This window comes from Manihot esculenta, chromosome 9 (genome assembly GCF_001659605.2).
Source record: "Manihot esculenta cultivar AM560-2 chromosome 9, M.esculenta_v8, whole genome shotgun sequence".
Classification (NCBI taxonomy): Eukaryota; Viridiplantae; Streptophyta; class Magnoliopsida; order Malpighiales; family Euphorbiaceae; genus Manihot; species Manihot esculenta.
This window is the reverse complement of record NC_035169.2, coordinates 19377411-19399167: the sequence shown is the minus strand read 5'-3', so window position 1 is coordinate 19399167 and position 21757 is coordinate 19377411. Positions and strand designations below refer to the sequence as shown.

The following is a 21757-nucleotide window of genomic DNA, read 5'->3' as shown; positions in this document are numbered from 1 at the left end:
GACCATATGAACCTAAGGCTTTGATACCAATCTGTAACAATCCAAAAATCGGACTGCTACCGGCGCTAGGATCCGGGTCGGCTTAAGGCCGCCGGGACCCGTAGCAAGCCCAACATAAAATCTGTAAACCTGTTAAATCCCATACATAATCAACACATACATAAAAATTTGAACTTTTCTCATTCAATTACCAAACTCAACATGTGCATGCACAACTCATAATCATTATTCCCCTCATTGGAGTCCTCAACTATGCTCCAATGGGAAACATTCATTCATACATTAAGTTTGGTTTTCATAAAATATCATTACATTTGAAAGATCATGTATTAAAAGGGATAAACCACATACTAGGGTCAAGCACCACTCTAATCCTCAATAACATCATTACATTACATGATTATTCCATACTATTCATTACATTTCAACAATTATCATGTCCACCACTAACTATTACATGACCACAACTTTACTCTAGCTGACCTCCTGGTCTAACCCGTACCTGCAAATCTGGGGAAATAAGGGAGTGGGGTGAGCTACTAGAGCCCAGTGAGCAGAATAATAAAACATAGTATTTAAAACATATGATAACATGGAATGCATCATAGCACAAACAAATTACGTCAAGGATGAACTTGTCACCAGTTAGCCCTCTATACTGTCTAAACATGCCAGGGGCGTAGAGCAGGCACGCCTGGACTTCTATAGCATAACATACATATCCAATCATGCCGGGGGCGTAGTGCAGGCCACACCCGGACTTTCTCTTATATTGTGCTAGGGGCGTAGAGCAGGCACGCCTGGACTTCCATATCATATCATCATATCATAACATATGAGGGCTAATGGATCATTCAACATTCATCCACATCAACAACATAATATGCAATGCAACATATTCGTGGATTCTAATGCAAGCACCCTAGTATATCTCATGGCATTCATGATGCGTGAATCATGCTAAAACTTACATTATTTGCTTTAAAATATAGAGAGTTATTCCACTCACCTCTGGCTAGCTCTGACAGACATTGAAGCAGCTGACTCACTGCTGGGGTCCTCGGTTCCTCGGGTCCGAACATACACAGGTGGACTCAAATAAGGGACCAAACATACATAAATATGACTCTAAGATACTCCCCAAAAACCCCCTAAAACACCTTAAAACAATCACAAAAATCATACAAAAGAAGGCTAAATAAGGCACTTTCGGCGGCCGAAAGTCCCTCCAGAGCCGAAAGTCATGCACCTTCAGCGGCACTGTAACGACCCGAAAATCGAACCGCTATCGGCGCTAGGATCCAGGTCGGCTTAAGGCCGTCGAGACCCGTAGCAAGCCTGACATACAACCTATAAACCTGTTTAATCCCATACATGATCAACACCATACATAAAAATTTAAAACTTTTCTTTCATACATTCTCTCATACACCAAACTCAACCTGTGCATGCACTGAATATAGTCATAATCATAAACATTGACCCCTCTGTGGGATCTCAATAGTGCCCCAATGGGCGATATAACTTATGTTGAGTTGGTTTACATAAACATCATAAAACATCTAAGATCATGTATTAAAAGGGATAACAACATTCTATGGTCAAGCACACCTCTATTATCCATAGGTCTCATTACATTACATTACATGTCTATACTGTACTTTTACATAACATCATATTCATTTATCATGTCCACACTAGCTATTACATAGACAAGACTTCATTGCTCTTGCTGACCTCCTGGTCTACCCTGTACCTGTAACCCTGGGGGATTAGGGAGAGGGGTAAGCTACTAGAGCCCAGTGAGCAGAATAATAAAACATTTAAAACATATGATAACATGGAATGCATCACATCACAGCTAATCACATCAAGGATGAAGTTGTCACCAATAGTCCTCTACATGGTCCAACTGTGCCAGAACGTAGAATGGGTCCTGGTCTTTCTCTTACATAGCATAACATAACATTCCAATGTGCCAGAACGTAGAATGGGTCCTGGTCTTTCTCTTACATAGTGCCAGCGAACGTAGAATGGGTCCCACTGGTCTTACATTCCGTACCGTACATATCACATCGTCACATCATAGATCGAGGGCTATGGATCATCCAACGTTCACCCACATCAACAATAATAAAGTATGCAATACAACATATTCGTGAATTCTAATGCAAACAACCTAGTATATCTCATGGCATTAATGATGCGTGAATCATGCTAAAATGTCCATTGTTTGCTTTAAAACGTAATGAGTTATTCCACTCACCTTTGGATAGCTCTGACCAGACATTGGAGCAGCTGACTCACTGTTGGGGTCCTCGGTTCCTCGGGTCCGAACCTACACAGGTGGACTCAAATGAGAGACCAAACATACATGAACATAACTCTAAACTACTCCCCAAAAACCCCCTAAAACATCATGAAACAATCATAGAAAAACATGCAAAGGAAGGCTGGACAGGGCACTTTCGGCGGCAGGTTCGGCGGCCGAAAGTCCCTCCAGAGCCGAAAGCCAGGCAGGTTCGGCGGCACCTTCGGCGGCCGAAACTCCCAAACAGAGACGAAACTCATCTTTCGGGGGCAGGCTTCGGCAGCCGAAAGGCTGGCCTCCCAGGCAGGTTCGGCGGCCAAAAGTCCTTCGGCTGCCGAACCTGGTTTCTGCCAAAGGGCAGAAACTTGGTTCCTCATGCATTTTTGCCTCCCAAATCCAACCAAACATGCATTTTCCTAATCTACAACATACATACTCAAGCATACAAGTTCCTAGGGGCTTCAAACTATCTTAAACCCCATCTACAACACATCAAACATCCACATTGTCCAAAAACATAACATAAACCCATAAACCTAACCATGAGCTAAACATGCATTCTACCCCATAGATCTACTTAAAACTTACTTAAAACATGCCATAAGCTCAAGATCGGCCCTTACCTCTTGAAGATCGAGAGGTGAACGACCCTAGCTCGGACAATGGGAGAGAGAGAGTTCCTTGAACCTCCAAGCTCCAAAACTTGCTCAAATGCTTAAAATCTTCAAAACAAGGGTAAAACTAATGAAAATCGAGAAAAATTTGAAGGAAGGAACTCAAAACCGGCGAGGGATGGCGGAGAGCTCACCTTGGCCGAAAATGGGGAGAAAAGCTCGCCCGTTTTCGGCTAAGGGACCCCTTTATAGGTGGCTGGCCAGGCCACGTTCGAGAGCCGAAAGTGCCTCTGCATGCATGCCATGTTTGGCGGCCGAACATAAGGTTCGGCGGCCGAACCTGGTTTCCCTCACTTACGCTTTCGGGGGCCTAAGGCACACTCGAAATGCATGCATGTTCGGCGGCCGAACCTGAGTTTTCCTCCAAGGTTGTTTTCATGCAAAAACTCATTTCCTTTTTACTTAAAACCATGAAATACATTAAAACATTTTGTGAAAACATGTTTCTACCCTACTAAAGGCTTCCGGCATCCGGAATTTCACCGGACGGTAGGAATTCCGATACCGGAGTCTAGCCGGGTATTACATTCTCCCCCCCTTAAGAACATTCGTCCCCGAATGTTCCTCAACTAGTACAAGCATAGCAATCAATAAAAACATACATATCTAGCACATAAACACATAGAGATCTAACCTTAAAAGAGATGAGGGTACTGCTGGAGCATAGACTCCCGTGTCTCCCAAGTGCATTCTTCCATATTATTGTAGTTCCAAAGGACTTTCACCATCGGGATTTCCTTGTTCCTTAGCTTTCTGATCTGGGTGTCTATGATCCGTACTGGCTGTTCAACATAGGTGAGATCCTCTTGGACCTCCACATCAGGCTCACTGAGAACCTTGCCCGAATCTGACACAAACTTCCTCAACATTGAAACATGGAAAACCGGATGGATTCTTTCCATTGAAGCAGGTAAATCCAGCTTGTACGACACATTCCCAATCTTTTGCAAGATTTCAAAGGGTCCGATGTATCGTGGGGCTAGTTTACCTTTCTTCCCAAAGCGAACCACTCCTTTCATAGGAGACACCTTGAGCAATACCAGATCCCCCTCCTGAAACTCTACTTGTCCTCTGCGGATATCTGCATAACTCTTCTGTCTGCTTGCAGCAGTCTTGATCCTTTCTCTGATTATGGGTACCACCCTGCTGGTGATCTCTACTAGTTCAGGCCCTGCCAAGGCCTTTTCTCCAACTTCTTCCCAGCAAACAGGCGACCTGCACTTCCTCCCATATAAAGCTTCATATAGAGCCATCCCGATGCTAGCATGATGGCTGTTATTGTAGGCAAACTCCACCAAGGGTAGATGCTGCCTCCAAGAACCGCCAAAATCTAGCACACACATTCTAAGCATATCCTCTATCATCTGGATGGTCCTCTCTGATTGTCTGTCCGTCTGTGGATGGAAAGCAATGCTGAAATCCAACCTGGTACCCATGGCGTTCTGCAGACTCCGCCAAAACCTGGAGGTGAACTGGGGTCCTCTATCGGACACTATTGAAACAGGAACCCCATGCAACCTGACGATCTCATCAACATACACCTGCGCCAACTTGTCCACAGAATAGCCACTCCTGACAGGGATGAAGTGAGCAGATTTGGTGAGTCTGTCCACAATCACCCATATGGAGTCCAATCTGTTGGACGTCACCGGTAACCCCACTACGAAGTCCATAGCTATATTCTCCCATTTCCACTCTGGAATAGGTAGCGGGTTAAGCATTTCAGCCGGCTTCTGATGTTCCAGCTTCACCCTCTGACACACTTCGCAGGCTGACACAAACTGTGCCACTTCTTTCTTCATAGCTGGCCACCAATAAACTTTCTTCAAATATTGGTACATTTTGGTGGCTCCGGGGTGAACGCTGTATCTTGCATTATGAGCCTCTCTCATAATGTCTCCTTTTAGCCCTATGTCATCTGGTACACATAGTCTGCTCCCATAGCGGAGGATCCCCTTGCTGTCGAATCTGAACTCACTATCTTTGCCTGACTGAACAGTCCTGGCAATCTTTACTAACTCTGGGTCCTCATGCTGTTTCTGAGCCACCTGCTCCAGAAACACGGGCGCCACTCTCATCTGGGCTACCAAAGCACCTGTACCAGACAACTCCTACTGTAGACCTTCCTCAATGAGCTTGTAAAACTCCTTCACCACTGGCCTCCTCTCTGCTGATATATGGGATAAGCTGCCAAGTGATTTCCGGCTTAAGGCGTCTGCCACAACATTTGCCTTACCCGGATGGTACTGAATCTTGCAATCATAGTCACTTAGCAGCTCTACCCATCTTCTCTGTCTCAAGTTCAAATCTCTTTGACTCAGGATGTACTGCAGGCTCTTATGATTTGTGAAGATCTCACATTTAACCCCATAGAGGTAGTGCCTCCACATCTTGAGTGCAAAGATTACTGCTGCCATCTCCAGGTCATGTGTGGGGTAATTCAACTCATGCTTCTTCAGCTGTCTAGAAGCATAAGCAATCACCCTTTCATTCTGCATTAACACACAACCCAGTCCCACACGGGACGCATCACAATACACTAAGAAGTCTTCATTGCTAGATGGCAGGGCTAACACTGGTGCTGAAGTCAACATCCTCTTAAGCTCTTCAAAACTCTCTTCGCACTGGTCGGTCCACACAAACTTCTGATTCTTCCTGGTTAACCTGGTTAGAGGAGCTGCATTCTTTGAGAAGTCCTGTACAAACCTCCTGTAGTAACCCGCCAAACCCAAGAAACTCTTGATTTCTGTCACTGAAGTGGGTCTAGGCCAGTTAGCCACAGCTTCTACCTTCTTGGGGTCCACCTCTATTCCATTTTCTGACACTACATGCCCCAAGAATGAAATGCTCCTCAGCCAGAACTCACACTTAGAGAACTTGGCATACAAGCCATGTTCCCTCAAGGTCTGCAGAACCAACCTCAGATGATGGGCATGCTCCTCTGCGTTCCTGGAATACACCAAGATATCATCTATGAAGACAATAACAAAGTGATCCAGGTACTGGCTAAACACTCTGTTCACGAGATCCATGAATGCTGTAGGGGCGTTTGTTAACCCAAACGGCATTACAAGGAACTCAAAATGCCCATATCTGGTCCTGAAAGCTGTCTTTGGCACGTCTTCCTCCCTTATCCTTAACTGATGGTACCCTGATCTCAGATCTATTTTGGAGAAACAACCCGCTCCTGCTAGCTGGTCGAATAGATCATCGATCCTTGGCAGAGGGTACCTGTTCTTGGTAGTGACTTTGTTCAACTGCCTGTAGTCGATACAAAGTCTGAGGGATCCATCCTTCTTTTTCACAAACAAGACTGGAGCACCCCAAGGTGAGGTGCTCGGTCGGATGAAGCCCTTTTCTACCAGCTCTTGAAACTGTTCTTTCAACTCCTTCAACTCGGCTGGAGCCATCCTGTAGGGAGGGATAGAGATCGATCTAGTTCCAGGCATCAACTCTATCTCGAACTCTATCTCCTTAGCAGGTGGTAAACCTGGAAGCTCGTCTGGAAAAACATCCTGAAATTCTCTGACAACTGGCACTGAGGCTGGCTCCCTAACCTGGTTGCTAAGCTCTCTCACATGAGCCAAATACCCCTGACATCCCTTCCTAAGCAACCTACGAGCCTGAAGAGCTGATATCAGACCTCTAGGTGTACCCCTCTTGTCTCCTCTGAAGACGACCTCTGACCCGTTCTGATCTCTGAACCTGACTACCTTGTCTCTGCAGTCCAAGGTAGCACCATGGGCAGATAACCAATCCATCCCTAGAATGACGTCAAAGTCTGTCAAATCTAGAACCACAAGGTCGACGGAGAGGCATCTTCCCTCAACAAAAACTGGATTGTATTGGCAGACTGACTCTGCCACTGACGGGTCACACTTGGGTCCACTGACCCATAGGGGACACTCTAACCCAGAGACTATCAGACCCAACCTCTCAACGGCTCTCGGAGCAATAAAAGAATGAGATGCACCCGAGTCCATTAATGCATACACATCAAAACACCCAATGATGAGATTACCTGACACCACGGTGTTGGATGTGTTAGCCTCCTGCTGAGTCATGGTGAAGATCCTGGCTGGAGCTGATGGACCTTCACCTCAGGAACCAGAAGAAGAGGCTGCCCCTCTCCCTCTACCTCTGCCACTGCCCTGAGTTGTGGCTGGAGCTGCTGGCTGTGCCACACTACCAGAAGCTGTCTGCTGGGGCTGGCCCATAAAAGGTGCTCTAGGACACTCCCGAGCCATGTGTCCCTCCTGTCCACATCTGAAATATGCATTAGTCCCAGCCCGACACACTCCTTTGTGTGGCCTCCCACACCTTAGGCATTCTATACCATCGGAGCCTGAGCTCGAGCCACCGCCTAATCCCAGACCGGATTTCAACTTACTCCAAAACTTGTTCTTCTTCGGCTTCTTGGTGGTGTTATTCCACCTCTTGCTACCTGAGCTCTGAGAAGAGAGACCTGGCCCTCCTCTGCCTGGGGTCTTAACCCCTGAAGACTGGGTCTCTGACTGCTTCACTGACCCCTCAACTATAGCACTCGCCTCCATTCTTCGAGCCATATCCACCACAGTGTGGAAACTTTCCCTCTCAACTGACTGAATCAAAGAGGAGTACCTAGAATGCAGCTTCATAACATATCTCTTGGCTTTCTTCAAATCTGTATCTAGAGCTTGCCCTGAAAAAGGCAATAGCTCCAAGAATTTATCCGTGTACTCCTCTACACTCATGTGTTCTATCTGCCTCAGCTGCTCAAACTCAATCATCTTCAGTTCTCTGGAACTGTCTGGAAAAGCCCATCCAGCGAACTCATTTGCAAATTCCTCCCATGTCATGACGTCTAGTCTCGGGTCCACATAACACTTGAACCATTCCCGTGCCTTTTTGCACTTTAAAGTGAACCCTGCCATCTGAATGGCCCTGCTGTCATCTGCCCCTACCTCATCCGTTATCGTCTTCACTACTCTCAGGTACTCAAAGGGATCATTCCCTGACTTGTATTTGCTAGCATCCAACTTAAGGTAATCTGTCATCTTCACTTTGCTCCCACTGGCTGAGCTAGGTCTAGAAGGTTGAGTAACTGGGGCTGTTGGTTCTGTAGGTGGTGGAGGTGGGGGTGCAGCATTCCCCGAGGTGGGGTTTGCCGGGTTAGGATAGAAGGGTGAGGGTGGATAAGCTGGGTACTGTGGGTAAGGTGGATAGAAAGGTGGATAAGGCATGTAGGTAGGGTAGGGGTTAAAACTGGAGTAATCCGATGTGCCTCCCATCGGATACCCTGAACCCTATGGGAAGGGTGGATAATGGGGTGGAAAACCATACCCCGAGGCCTGAGCGCCTCCCTGTGACTCCCCTGTCCCTTCTTCTGCCATGCTGACATCCAGATTCCCATCCCTCCTCTGATCCTCTTCCATAACCTCCCTCACATCTGAAGAACCTCCTCCTCTATCTGTCCCCCTTTTGCTAGCATCAAAAGACCTTCTAGGGTCCCTTGACACTCTTTCTCTGCTTGATCTACATGACATTGCCCTAGGCAATGCAGGAGGACGGGCACTCGTGCCCTCATCCTCAGGTGGTACTCCAGTCAATCTTGCAGATCGACGGGTTCCTCTCATTCTGTTTTCTGAAAAACAGTACACATCACACAAACATTAGCGTCATATGGTTCATGTGGGCACACATGAACCCGCATCACATACATATCATTCATATCATAGCATTAATGCACATGTATATAATCATGGCATTTCACATCATCATAGAAGACAGAACTCAACATCCTATCCTAGTGGACATGATCTTCCTATTGTGCTTGACCTTCTAGAACATCTATGAGCCCGACACTCTAGGTCCGATCCTATGAATCTAGGGCTCTGATACCATTCTGTAACGACCCGAAAATCGGACCGCTACCGGCGCTAGGATCCAGGTTGGCTTAAGGCCGCCGAGACCCGTAGCAAACCTGACATACAACCTGTAAATCTGTTTAATCCCATACATGATCAACACCATACATAAAAATTTAAAACTTTTCTTTCATACATTCTCTCATACACCAAACTCAACCTGTGCATGCACTGAACATAGTCATAATCATAAACATTGACCCCTCTATGGGATCTCAACAGTGCCCCAATGGGTGATATAACATATGTTGAGTTGGTTTACATAAACATCATAAAACATCTAAGATCATGTATTAAAAGGAATAACAACATTCTATGGTCAAGCACACCTCTATCATCCATAGGTCTCATTACATTACATTACATGTCTATACTGTACTTTTACATAACATCATATTCATTTATCATGTCCACACTAGCTATTACATAGACAAGACTTCATTGCTCTTGCTGACCTCCTGGTCTACCCTGTACCTGCAACCCTGGGGGATTAGGGAGAGGGATGAGCTACTAGAGCCCAGTGAGCAGAATAATAAAACATTTAAAACATATGATAACATGGAATGCATCACATCACAGCTAATCACATCAAGGATGAAGTTGTCACCAATAGTCCTCTACATGGTCCAACTGTGCCAGAACGTAGAATGGGTCCTGGTCTTTCTCTTACATAGTATAACATAACATTCCAATGTGCCAGAACGTAGAATGGGTCCTGGTCTTTCTCTTACATAGTGCCAGCGAACGTAGAATGGGTCCCACTGGTCTTACATTCCGTACCGTACATATCACATCGTCACATCATAGATCGAGGGCTATGGATCATCCAACGTTCACCCACATCAACAATAATAAAGTATGCAATGCAACATATTCGTGAATTCTAATGCAAATAACCTAGTATATCTCATGGCATTAATGATGCGTGAATCATGCTAAAATGTCCATTGTTTGCTTTAAAACGTAATGAGTTATTCCACTCACCTCTAGATAGCTCTGACCAGACACTGGAGCAGCTGACTCACTGCTGGGGTCCTCGGTTCCTCGGGTCCGAACCTACACAGGTGGACTCAAATGAGGGACCAAACATACATGAACATAACTCTAAACTACTCCCCAAAAACCCCCTAAAACATCATGAAACAATCATAGAAAAACATGCAAAGGAAGGCTGGATAGGGCACTTTCGGCGGCATGTTCAGCGGCCGAAAGTCCCTCCAGAGCCGAAAGCCAGGCAGGTTCGGCGGCACCTTCGGCGGCCGAAACTCCCAAATAGAGACGAAACTCATCTTTCGGGGGCAGGCTTCGGCAGCCGAAAGGCTGGCCTCCCAGGCAGGTTCGGCGGCCGAAAGTCCTTCGGCTGCCGAACCTGGTTTCTGCCAAAGGGCAGAAACTTGGTTCCTCATGCATTTTTGCCTCCCAAATCCAACCAAACATGCATTTTCCTAATCTACAACATACATACTCAAGCATACAAGTTCCTAGGGGCTTCAAACTATCTTAAACCCCATCTACAACACATCAAACATCCACATTGTCCAAAAACATAACATAAACCCATAAACCTAACCATGAGCTAAACATGCATTCTACCCCATAGATCTACTTAAAACTTACTTAAAACATGCCATAAGCTCAAAATCGGCCCTTACCTCTTGAAGATCGAGAGGTGAACGACCCTAGCTCGGACAATAGGAGAGAGAGAGTTCCTTGAACCTCCAAGCTCCAAAACTTGCTCAAATGCTCAAAATCTTCAAAACAAGGGTAAAACTAATGAAGATCGAGAAAAATTTGAAGGAAGGAACTCAAAACCGGCGAGGGATGACGGAGAGCTCACCTTGGCCGAAAATGGGGAGAAAAGCTCGCCCGTTTTCGGCTAAGGGACCCCTTTATAGGTGGCTGGCCAGGCCACGTTCGGGAGCCGAAAGTGCCTCCGCATGCATACCATGTTCGGCGGCCGAACATAAGGTTCGGCGGCCGAACATAAGGTTCGGCGGCCGAACATAAGGTTCGGCGGCCGAACCTGGTTTCCCTCACTTACGCTTTCGGGGGCCTAAGGCACACCCGAAACGCATGCATATTCGGCAGCCGAACTTGAGGTTCGGCGGCCGAACCTGAGTTTTCCTCCAAGGTTGTTTTCATGCAAAAACTCATTTCCTTTTTACTTAAAACCATGAAATACATTAAAACATTTTGTGAAAACATGTTTCTACCCTACTAGAGGCTTCCGATATCCGGGATTCCACCGGACGGTAGGAATTCCGATACCAGAGTCTAGCCGGGTATTACAGGCACTTTCGGCGACCGAAGGTTCCCTCCAGAGATGAAACTCATGCATGTTCGGCGGCACCTTCGGCGGCCGAAACTCCCTTCCAGAGCTGAAAGTCCACTTTCGAAGGCAGGGTTCGGCAGCCAAAAGTTGGCCTCCACAGGCAGGTTCGGCGGCCGAAAGTTCCTTCGGCTGCCGAACCTGAGTTCTTCCAAGGGTAGAACTCAGCCTCTTTCATGCACAAATGCCTCCCAATCCATTCACACATGCATTTACCTATTCTACAACAAGCAAACTCAAGCCAACAAGCACATAGGGGTCTCAAACTAACTTAAACCCCAACCAAAACACATCAAACAACCCACATTGCTCACAAACATAACATAAACCCATAAAACCAACAATAACCTAAACATGCATTTCTACCCTACAAAACTCATAAAACTTGTTTAAAACATACTAGAATGGCAGGATCGAAGCTTACCTCTTGAAGATCTAGAGGAGAAACGATCTTAACTTGGAGATGGGGGAGATCTCAACTCTTTGGTCTCCAAGCTCCAAAACTTACTCTTTTGCTCAAAAATCTTCAAATCAAGATAAAACTCATTAAAACTCTAAATATTAGAGGAAAAACATCAAAAAATGAACCATGGGAGAGCAGGGACTCACCGTGGCCGAAAATGGGGAGAAAACTCGCCCGTTTCGGCCATGGAGCCCTTTTATAGGGGCTGCCAGACCACCTTTCGGCAGCCTAAAGTGCTTCCAAAATTCATGCAAGTTCGGCGGCCGAACATGAGGTTCGGCGGCCGAACCTTTGAAACTTTCGGAAGCCTAACTTGCCCCCCCTAAACTATCCAATGTTCGGCGGCCGAACTTGAGGTTCGGCGGCCGAACCTGGAAATGCCTCCTTGGTCTTTTTCATTCAAAACTCAATTTCATTTTTACTTAAAACCATAAAATATATTAAATCATTTCATAAAAACATGATTTTACCCTTCTAGAAGTTTTCGACATCCGAGATTCCACCGGACGGTAGGAATTCCGATACCGGAGTCTAGCCGGGTATTACATTGATCATCCCTACTTCGAGAGACTAAGTAACTTCTGTGGTCTCCTTCATATCCTCTCCTCTCTGGCTTTTGGTTTTGTTTTTGACTCATCCTTTTGTCTTCTCTCAATTCTTAGACTTTATCATCTAGCCTGATGTACTTCTAGGCTTTGTCCATTAGCTATTGATACATAGCGGCTGGATTCTTGATTAGAAAATCCATAAACTTGACGTTGCGTGTCCCTTTCTTTAATGCTTAAGATGCTCTCTCATAATTTAACTCCTCCACATGTATTACTTCTGCATTAAACCGTGAGATAAAGCTCCTTAAAGACTCACCCTCTCCTTGGTGGATCTTCCGCAGATCAGAGAAGAGCTTTTTAGGAGCTATACAAGTAATAAACCTGGATTTAAATAACATAGTGAATTGTGTAAAGTTCTGAATTAAACCTGAGCTCAGATTTTGGTACCATTTCTGAGCCAAACCTATGAGTGTCTATGGAAACACTGGATACAATACGAAGTCATTAACATCCTAAAGCTGCATGATCGTCCTAAAGATCGCCAGGTGACTTCTGTGTCTCCTTTTCTGTCATATTTGCCCAAGCTTGGGAGCTTAAACTTAGTTGGGAAGGTTTCTGCTAATATCTTCTTTGACAGGGGAAGGTATCGTCCATGCCATAGCCCTTTGAACAGCCTGTACCAGCTTTCAATTGACGTCTTTCAGAGAATTGTCTGGTGACTTTTCTTCTTCAAACTTGGCCTTCCCTTTAGATCGCGCCTAGATCACCTCTGTTTGAAGCCTTGGGATATCAACAAAGGCTTCCTCCCCTTCTCTGGGAGCCATATATGATGCCTCCTTCTAAGCTTTGTATTGCAGGAGAATAGCCTGCAACCTTTTGATGTATTGGAGCATTTGCTCATTGTTCAGATCATTAAGATCTGCTTCGTTTACCATGAGGGGTGTGCTTTTTCCACTGCCATTGCCAAGAGTGAAAAAAATGATAATGCCCTCATTGGTAGCAACCTTAGCAACAGCTAGTGAATTGTTGACCATTGAGAGAGAAAAGAGAGATTTCATTTTAAGAGAAAAGGGAATAAGAGATCTGTCTTAATCCAAATGAACAAAGAGAATTCAATGGAATCCCAATAACGAAAGCAAATAATGTGGTCAAAATAGAACTGTACTATGATTGGTCAATCCTACAAGAAAAAGAACGTGAGGTGGTTGGCGCCTACAGTACCCACTCTAATGCTCAAGTCAGTAAATTGAAGAGAAGGGCGAATGTAAGGAATTACTTAGAATTCAAGAGTAGTTGTGTAAGAATTGTAATTTTGTTTCTGTGATCGTTAACTTTTATACTATAAGAAGATAGAGTTAATCATAGCATTTCCTGAAAATCTAGCAATGATGTCGCCAGCTAATTGATAAGAGATCTCGCTAGCTAATATGTCAGAGATCCTACGATTATAGGCGTAACGGGGATCTACTGGATTATGCTTGCTAATGTTAACTTTATGTGAAGACTCGATCTCTTCAGGAGAGGGCAAGTCTTAATGAAGAACCGAGTGCAATGGTGTCTGAGTCTTCCCTTCCACCGATGGCATCGCGTATTGGCCTATCAGACTCTTGTCACGTGGCCATATCTTATGGTGACAGCTCATGACTTTCGACTGTTGTGTTACATCAATAACTAATTTAATATTTCCAAAATTTTAAAATTTTTCAAATCATAATTTAAAAAAGAATTATAAATAGAATATTTTTTAAAAAAATTTCAGGTGGTTACAAACACCACCTTCAATATCGCCATTGCATGTCCTTTGTTGGTGTCTCATTGTAAACCTATTCCAATATCACATCATGAATAATTGAGAGTGGAAAATCTTGTGATACAAATGAAATTTTTCGCTGATACTCCTTTTGATCAATCAAGTAATCACCGATTCAATGCCTGTCTTGTTTCTAAATGAAGTCGCTGCTTAATGCTAAGAGTGATAAATCCAAACAAATTAAGATTTTATTAGTATCACATAAATCGTCGATTTAATGCCTCTAGCTACAAATTTCTTGTAAAATTGATTTTTTTATTTTTTAAAATTTCTATGGAATTGATTTTTGTGAGTTAATTGTGATTACTTGATTTTCTAAGTTCTTGTTCTTAAAAGTTATCACTTGATTCTCCATATTTGTGTTGAGACTTAAACAAGGATTGTGATTAGGGGTGAGCAGTATTCGGTTCAAACCGAAAAAACCGACCGAATTGAATTAATTTAAAAATTTAGTTCGATTTTTTATTCAATTCAGTTCGGTTCGGTTCGATTTTGATCAGAAAAAAATTAAAAAAATCGAACCGAACTGATTAGTGATAATAATATGTTATTTTCAATAATATAGAGAAATTAAATATATTAAAATTAAAATATTTTAATTAAATTTTAGTTAAAAAATAAAAAATTTATTAAAAATCGAAACCGATCAAATCGAATCGAATCAGATCGATTCAGTTTGATTCGATTTCTGATTAAAATCAATTTGATTAGATGTTCATAAATACAAAAATTTTAATTTTCAATTTATTCCGTTGGATTCTGAATGCTCACCTCTGATTGTGATTTGTATGTTGAGGAAGACCTGTGAATTGATTTATTTTTATTTCTTTTGATTTTTGTGGAATTAATTTTTTGGATTGATTGTGATTCTCTATTTTTATGCTGAAATTTTAAATTGTGATTTGTACATTGAAGGAAGTAGACTGCATAGCCATAGGCTTGAGAGGTTGGTGATAAATGGTAGTTATTTAGGAATTTCTAAAGTTAGTCAAGGATTTTATGGTCATTTTCTCTCCCATTAACGATATTTTTATGGGATTACATTCAATGTGGGCAAAATTAAAATTTAAGAATTAAAATTTTTGATTTTCAATTCGTTATATTTTAAGGACTAATAAATAATTTTTTCTTAAAAATAATATTTAAATTAAAACTAAAATGCCGACAAATTAACTTAGAAATCAAATAAAATAATAAATAATTAAATAAAAAACTAAAAACAAAAATCAAACGCAATAAAAAAATTAATCAAAGTTGAGTTAGTAAAATCAAAATTAGGTGTGAGCAAGGCACGGATTTTAAAACCTAATGGAATAAAACGAAAACTAAAGTTTATTAAAAAGTAAACCCTATCCAATTGAAATATTAAAACCAGTTAGCATATTTAATCAAATGGAAATAAATTAATTTAAAATTTTTTTTATACCTTTTCTTATAAATTCACACTCATTTTCCATTCTTAGCCTTCACATTTTACATTCATAGAGCCACCATTAATGAATCAAATACAAAATGAAACCAAATAATCAATAAATTAAGCTCATAATTAATTTAATTTTATCAATCATTAAACATCATAAGACTAACAAAATTATATAACTACATTTGCCAACAAATCACAAAAAATTTATGATATAAAAAATTAAATTTAATCTTAAACTATTTAATAACAGTATAAAAAAATAAAAAATTAATTTTTTATTAAAAATATTTTGAAATTATTATTAGAAATATTAGATATTCTATTTATTCAGGTCTACAAATTTTAACCATAATTTTATGAACCATTAAATCAAATTATTCTAACTCTAACCACAGTCAAGCTATGCACACCCGCCATATATAAATACGCACATTTCTTTCCTTTGCTTTTTCCCTCTTTTTATACATAAAATCTTAATATCCATTATGCCTTAAAATATAATTCAATTCAATCACTAACAGTAAATTGCACAGAGAGACAGAGAGGGAGAAAGCAGAAAAAGAGGGCCTTTTTCGCCCTCTCTTCTTGTTATGTCTCCTCTCAGATCTTAGATTCTTTCAGTTTTTCTTTTTCGTTGGCAAATTTTCCATAATAAAAGCTTCACTTTCGATTTTCTGTTACATAGCTTCTGGGTTTTGGATCCTGTAATCAGTCCTTGTATATTTTGTTCTTCTTCTCGTTGTTTCTTGCGAATCCTGGATAGCTGGTTGATCCATTTTGATCGGTGAAAGGTCTTTTCTGCTTTTGGATTCAATCAAGAGTACCCGTTTCATAAATACTTGTAAATATCCAGGCTTTGTTTTATTTCTTTTGACGAGGTATTTTTGTTCTCCTTGTTTAATCGGCATTTTGATATTACGTGTCTGATTGCTTTTGTAAACACAATATTGTATCGTGTCTTCCGAAATATCTCATGCCTATGAATATTGGGCTGTCCATATTCTGCTTGCTTCCATTTCTGTTGTTGCAATTTGGATCTGGTGTTTGGTTGGTACACTACTAGAAATGGATTATAGTTTGATCAGATGTCTGGTTTGATGTTTCTATTCCTTTTGTTTTTCCTTTTTTGGGGATTTCTTGATGGGATTTGTCTGCAGAAATGGAAATGGAGCTTGGAAAGCTATTTATTGGTGGGATTTCATGGGACACAAATGAAGACCGTCTTAGGCAGTATTTCCAGACTTTTGGCGAAGTCGTGGAGGCTGTGATAATGAAGGATCGGGCTACTGGTCGAGCCCGTGGCTTCGGTTTTGTTGTTTTTGCAGACCCTTCTGTTGCTGAGAGAGTTGTGATGGAAAAGCATCTCATAGATGGTAGAAATGTAAGTTTTGACGTTTAAATTCTCAACAATTCGTGCTTGGGTCGAAGTTGTTTTTCCTGTTTTTGTTTCTACCCAATTATTTTACCTTTAGGGAGATGTTTATTAGAAAAAATAAAATTCGGTGAAGAATAATATGGTGGTGTTATAATATGAGATGACAACAACAGGTAATTGATGCCCCTCTATTTGTTACCAATCACTTCAATCATTTTCTTTTTCCTGTGGGGTTGGAAAGAGGTGTTTGTATTGGCTGCATGTAGCTATTGAACAATTCAAATTACTGAAAACTCATACTCAGTGTTCAGCAAAGTAGTCATTCCTTAGATGCAGCAAGTAATCATAGGATTATCAATGTCAAATCAATTATTTGGCAACTCTAAACACCAACCAGAAATAAGAATATCAACAATAGAATGAATTCCATTTTTAGAACTTACAGGTCCTTTTAGATGGAAAGAAACTGTGCTAAATGATGTTACAAGTGACTTCCTCATGATTTAATCTAATTGGAAGGTGTAGTTAAGTATCAGTGAGAAAGCCTATAATTAATCTCATTCAGTAGAGTGATGCTAATGTCAACTACAATTAAATCTGTTTGAAAATTAAGGAAGGGAAGAATGGGGACTTGACGACTTCTAGATAAGGAAAATGCTAGATATGGCTTTGGTACCATAATTTTCATTGGCTGGCCACTTGATTATTAGATGCTAATGATCTCTGATTCAAGGTTTCAAGGTGACTTGATTAGTTGAAAAGCTACCGGAAACTTCTATGCCTTTTCCAAGTATATGTGACATGAATGATAGATTACAACAATAACTAGGTCCTAATCAGAAAGTAGTTATAATTGGCTCTAAGGAGTATGGATCTGTTTCCTCCATTCCACTTGGTTCATTTTTTAAAAATCATTGATACATTTATGATAAAGTACCAAAGCACTTCTCATATGAGCCTAAGCTACATCACCATTCAGATTTATAATCTCTATTAGTATTAATGAATAATTACTGTGATATTCATGAGATGAAGACTGAATAGGCATGAAGTTTGATCCAGTTTTGCAATGTCAGTATTTGGTAATTCACATATTATACAGGTCGTCTTTAATTCGTAATCACATTATAATATAAGGACATTGAAACTTAGGACTATTTGTAAACATGGGATATGGTATAACTTTTTCATTATTAAGCTTTTGGTTCTCAGGTTGAAGCAAAGAAGGCGGTTCCTCGGGAGGATCAAAACATCTTGAGTAGAAACAGCAGCGGCAGCGTACATGGTTCACCTGGTCCAGTTTGTACAAAGAAGATATTTGTTGGAGGTTTAGCATCTACTGTCACGGAGACAGACTTTAAGAAGTACTTTGATCAGTTTGGGATAATTACAGATGTTGTGGTTATGTATGACCACAATACTCAAAGGCCAAGAGGTTTTGGTTTTATTACTTATGATTCAGAGGAAGCAGTGGATAAAGTGTTGCATAAAACCTTTCATGAACTTAATGGTAAAATGGTTGAGGTCAAGCGAGCTGTCCCCAAAGAATTATCACCAGGGCCAACTCGGAGCCAGTTAAGTGGATATAACTATAGCCCAAGTAGAGCTGGTAGTCTACTGAATGGTTATGCTCAGACTCAGGGATACATTCCAAATTCTCCTGGAGGACTTGGTGTTAGAATGGATGGTAGGTTTAGTCCTGTTACTGTTGGTCGGAATAATTTCTCTCCATTTGGTCCTGGTTTTGGCATGGGGCTAAATTTTGATCAGGAGTTGATTCCTAGTTATGGGGGAAATTCCAACCTAAGTTATAACCTTGGCTACGGAAGAATGAGTCCATATAGTGGAAATTCAAGCAGGTATGATAGCCCTGTTGGATACAAAGGAGTCAATGATGGAAATAGTTCTGCCTTAAATTCGACATCTAGACCTTTGTGGGGCAATGGAAGTATTAATCATGCTTCAGACTCCGCAAAATCTAGTACTTTTATGGGCTCTGGAGGTGGGAATTCAAGTATGGGTTCTTTTGGCAGTATTGGAGGACTCTGGGGCTTCTCAGCTAATTCTGGACAAGGTGAAGGTGCTGGCTCTGCCTATAGCAATTGCAATCTTAGCTACAATAGTGGAGATTTCAATGTTGGTCTTGGAGAGTTAGGTTATGGAAGAAACAGTGGGACAAGTGCTGTGCCAGTTTCATCTCATGCTACATCACATGATGTTTATGGTGGACCTTATGCAGACGTTTATTCTAATGGTCCGTTGTATGGCCATTCTGCATTACAATCTTCACCTTTAGAGCTAAAGGGTTCTGGCTCATTTGGTTTTGGGCATCGAAATGCAGCTACAGATGTTGTGACTAAAAACTCTGCTGGTTATGTTGGTGGTTATAGTGTTGCCAATAGTTAAGCAAATAGAGGTAATTTTGCCCTTTCTATTTATTCTTTTCAACTTCTTCACTAAGAGTACCTCCCGCCCCACAATAAAAAAAAATATTGCGGAAGTGTACACATCAGCCTCTTGCATTAGATGTTCTGGTGGAATTGCTTCATATTTAACTTTAATTTTATGGCCAAGTGTATAACACAATTGATTCAGCAATTGTATATGTAGTCCATTCATTTGCATTATAAGCACATAAAAAGAAGTCATATGAGTTTAGCAGCTTTTTTCCACTCCTCTCCCCCCCCCCCCCAACACAACCCAACCCCCCAAAAAAAAGTTCAATAGTGTGCTCTTTGACCCCTATGTTAGATTACTGATTTGCTAATTGTACATCACTAGCAAATTATTTGTGTTTTAAATGTAGCAATCTTTTGCTTGCTGCACTATCAGTTGTTTGCTTTACTCATCAAACTGAATCTCCTTTAGAGACTTAGAAATGTTCTTGATTTATAATTGCTTAGCCGTGCATGGTAGGTGTCATTTAGTAAATATAGAACCGTACAAGGGATATTTGGCCATTATTAGACTCCGTATTCAATATTTCTGACCCACACAAAGCAGGGTGCCTCAGCCTCATGTATTGTGATGTCCTTTATTTGATCCTTTTTGTCACATCAGACAGAAATGGAACTTCATTCATGCTTTCCTGAAAGTTGGCATTTCCTTGATATTGTTTTTTCTATTACGGGGATATAGAGACTCAAAACATGACTGACCTCTCCTGCACATTAATAATCAATGAATGAACTGGATTTTATTTATTTAATTTCTCTTGAAATTTAGTAAACTAGGGATTAGATGAATGTGGTTGTTGGCCAAATATCATCCACACTTATAGGTATTCAAAAAATGGATGGCATTTGTGTGTATTCTAATTATTACCTGCAAGTTTCCTCTTGAAAAACAAAATGGGGGTTTCCTATGTAGACTGACTTAGCCCCCACTTATGGTTTTTTGTTGCTTTCCTTTTGAAATATACTAATACTCTGGGCAGAAGAACTTCAAATAAGGGGTTTTGGATACGATATGATTTTAGATTCATTTCTTTAATGAAAGCACTTTTTTTAATTGATTAATTCATGAATATTGATGCATACTTATTTGAGGCAGACTTGAAATTTTACTCCGTAGTTTGAATTTACACTCAAAACAGACTCACAACATGAACCAAGTCTAAGACTCGTAAATCTAATGAGTAAAGGAAACCCTTTCCCATGTTTAATTCCCTTGGCTCAAATGAAATGTTAAGTTGCTTAAATACATTTTGTGGAAACAAATTGCTATTCTAGTTTACTGTTATTGTGACAAGTTTACATTCTGTTGTTACTGTTTGTTTCAGGAATTGCTGGTTAGGATGATTATGATGTGAATGCCAAGAGATTATTGTAGGTGAACTAATATCCGATTAAGTGATTTTTGTACACTTCCCTTGCCTAGATGTTTCAGTTTATATGAGAATTTGATTAGAGCTAACTGGTTTGCCTTTTTTGATGAATTTATGGTAGAGTGCAGTCAGAAGGAATTCTATCTAAGGTTCGAGCTTTGAAGATTTTATGGTATAGGTTTTTTCTTTCTTGGAATTTGATTAAGATGTATAATCAGATTGCTCGGTATACGCAAAATTACTGTATCATGCATCTCTGGTGACACAAAAAGAATGAACATTCTTTTCAAAAAAAAAAAAAAAAAAATCCCATTATTTTTGGTTCTTTTTTCTCCCATTTCTGTGATAGCCAAGTATGTTGTTTCCCTTGAATAGGTTTTTCTTTTCAGCAGATTGTAAAAGTGTTTGTTTGATTTACTAGTGTGAAACTCTTTTGAGGGAGACTACTAAAGAATAACCAGTAATAGTGATTAATGTTGATTGACCATTTTAGAGCATGTATTCTTTACTTCTCAAACATAGTTTTCATTTGTCTTTCTCATGATTGATGCACTATTGAAATATTTAAACTTCTCTTATCATTGCAATGATCTGGCTGAACCCAGCTCCTTTTCTCTTTTTTTCCCTCTTTTTTTTTTTTATGGGTACATCCTAAACTAACAGTTACTTTGTGCTTGATTGCTAGCAAGGTCCTTTGGAGATTAACTTGCTAATCCAATGGTTTATACATCACGGATGGCTGAAAGCATTTTTGATCCTTATATTTTACCTGGAAACTCATTTGAGAATCTCGTTTTCTTTTTTATTTAATACTTCAACTTTATAAAGATGTATCAATTTAGCCTCTCTATTTGGCATGAAAAGACATTTGTTAGTTCTACCTTTATTTGCTTTTAAATTAACACTTGAATTTTATGAGTTTAGCTTCTAAATAATTAAACTCCTATTAGGAGATAAAAGTAATAACTTATTACTATTATTATTAATAAATTTGTATAATTTTAAAATAAAGTAAATTATACTAACTGCTTTAATTCTGTATATTTTACTTGTCGAAAAGCTTTACCAAAGTGAGTAATGTTGATTGGAAAA

The 21757-nt window shown here is 40.7% G+C and overlaps 1 protein-coding gene across 12 annotated transcripts; it reads left to right on the top strand.

The window, feature by feature from the left end:
- Window positions 1-15935: 15935 nt before the first annotated feature.
- LOC110623456 (heterogeneous nuclear ribonucleoprotein 1) lies at window positions 15936-21549 on the top strand. Of its 12 annotated transcripts, none has more exons than XR_002489281.2 (6): window positions 15936-16342; window positions 16622-16845; window positions 18052-19255; window positions 20621-20666; window positions 20794-20837; window positions 21355-21549. XR_002489281.2 is itself a non-coding variant. In XM_021768411.2 (4 exons), exons 2-3 carry the CDS (start codon window positions 16624-16626, stop codon window positions 19243-19245), a joined length of 1416 nt encoding a protein of 471 aa, XP_021624103.1. In that variant the 5' UTR covers window positions 15936-16342; window positions 16622-16623; the 3' UTR covers window positions 19246-19255; window positions 20621-21157. The 12 variants fall into 12 exon arrangements, 1 of the variants encoding a protein (XP_021624103.1); XR_002489279.2 differs by having other exon boundaries at window positions 21351-21549; XR_002489273.2 differs by having other exon boundaries at window positions 20787-20837.
- The last annotated feature ends 208 nt before the right edge of the window (window positions 21550-21757 follow it).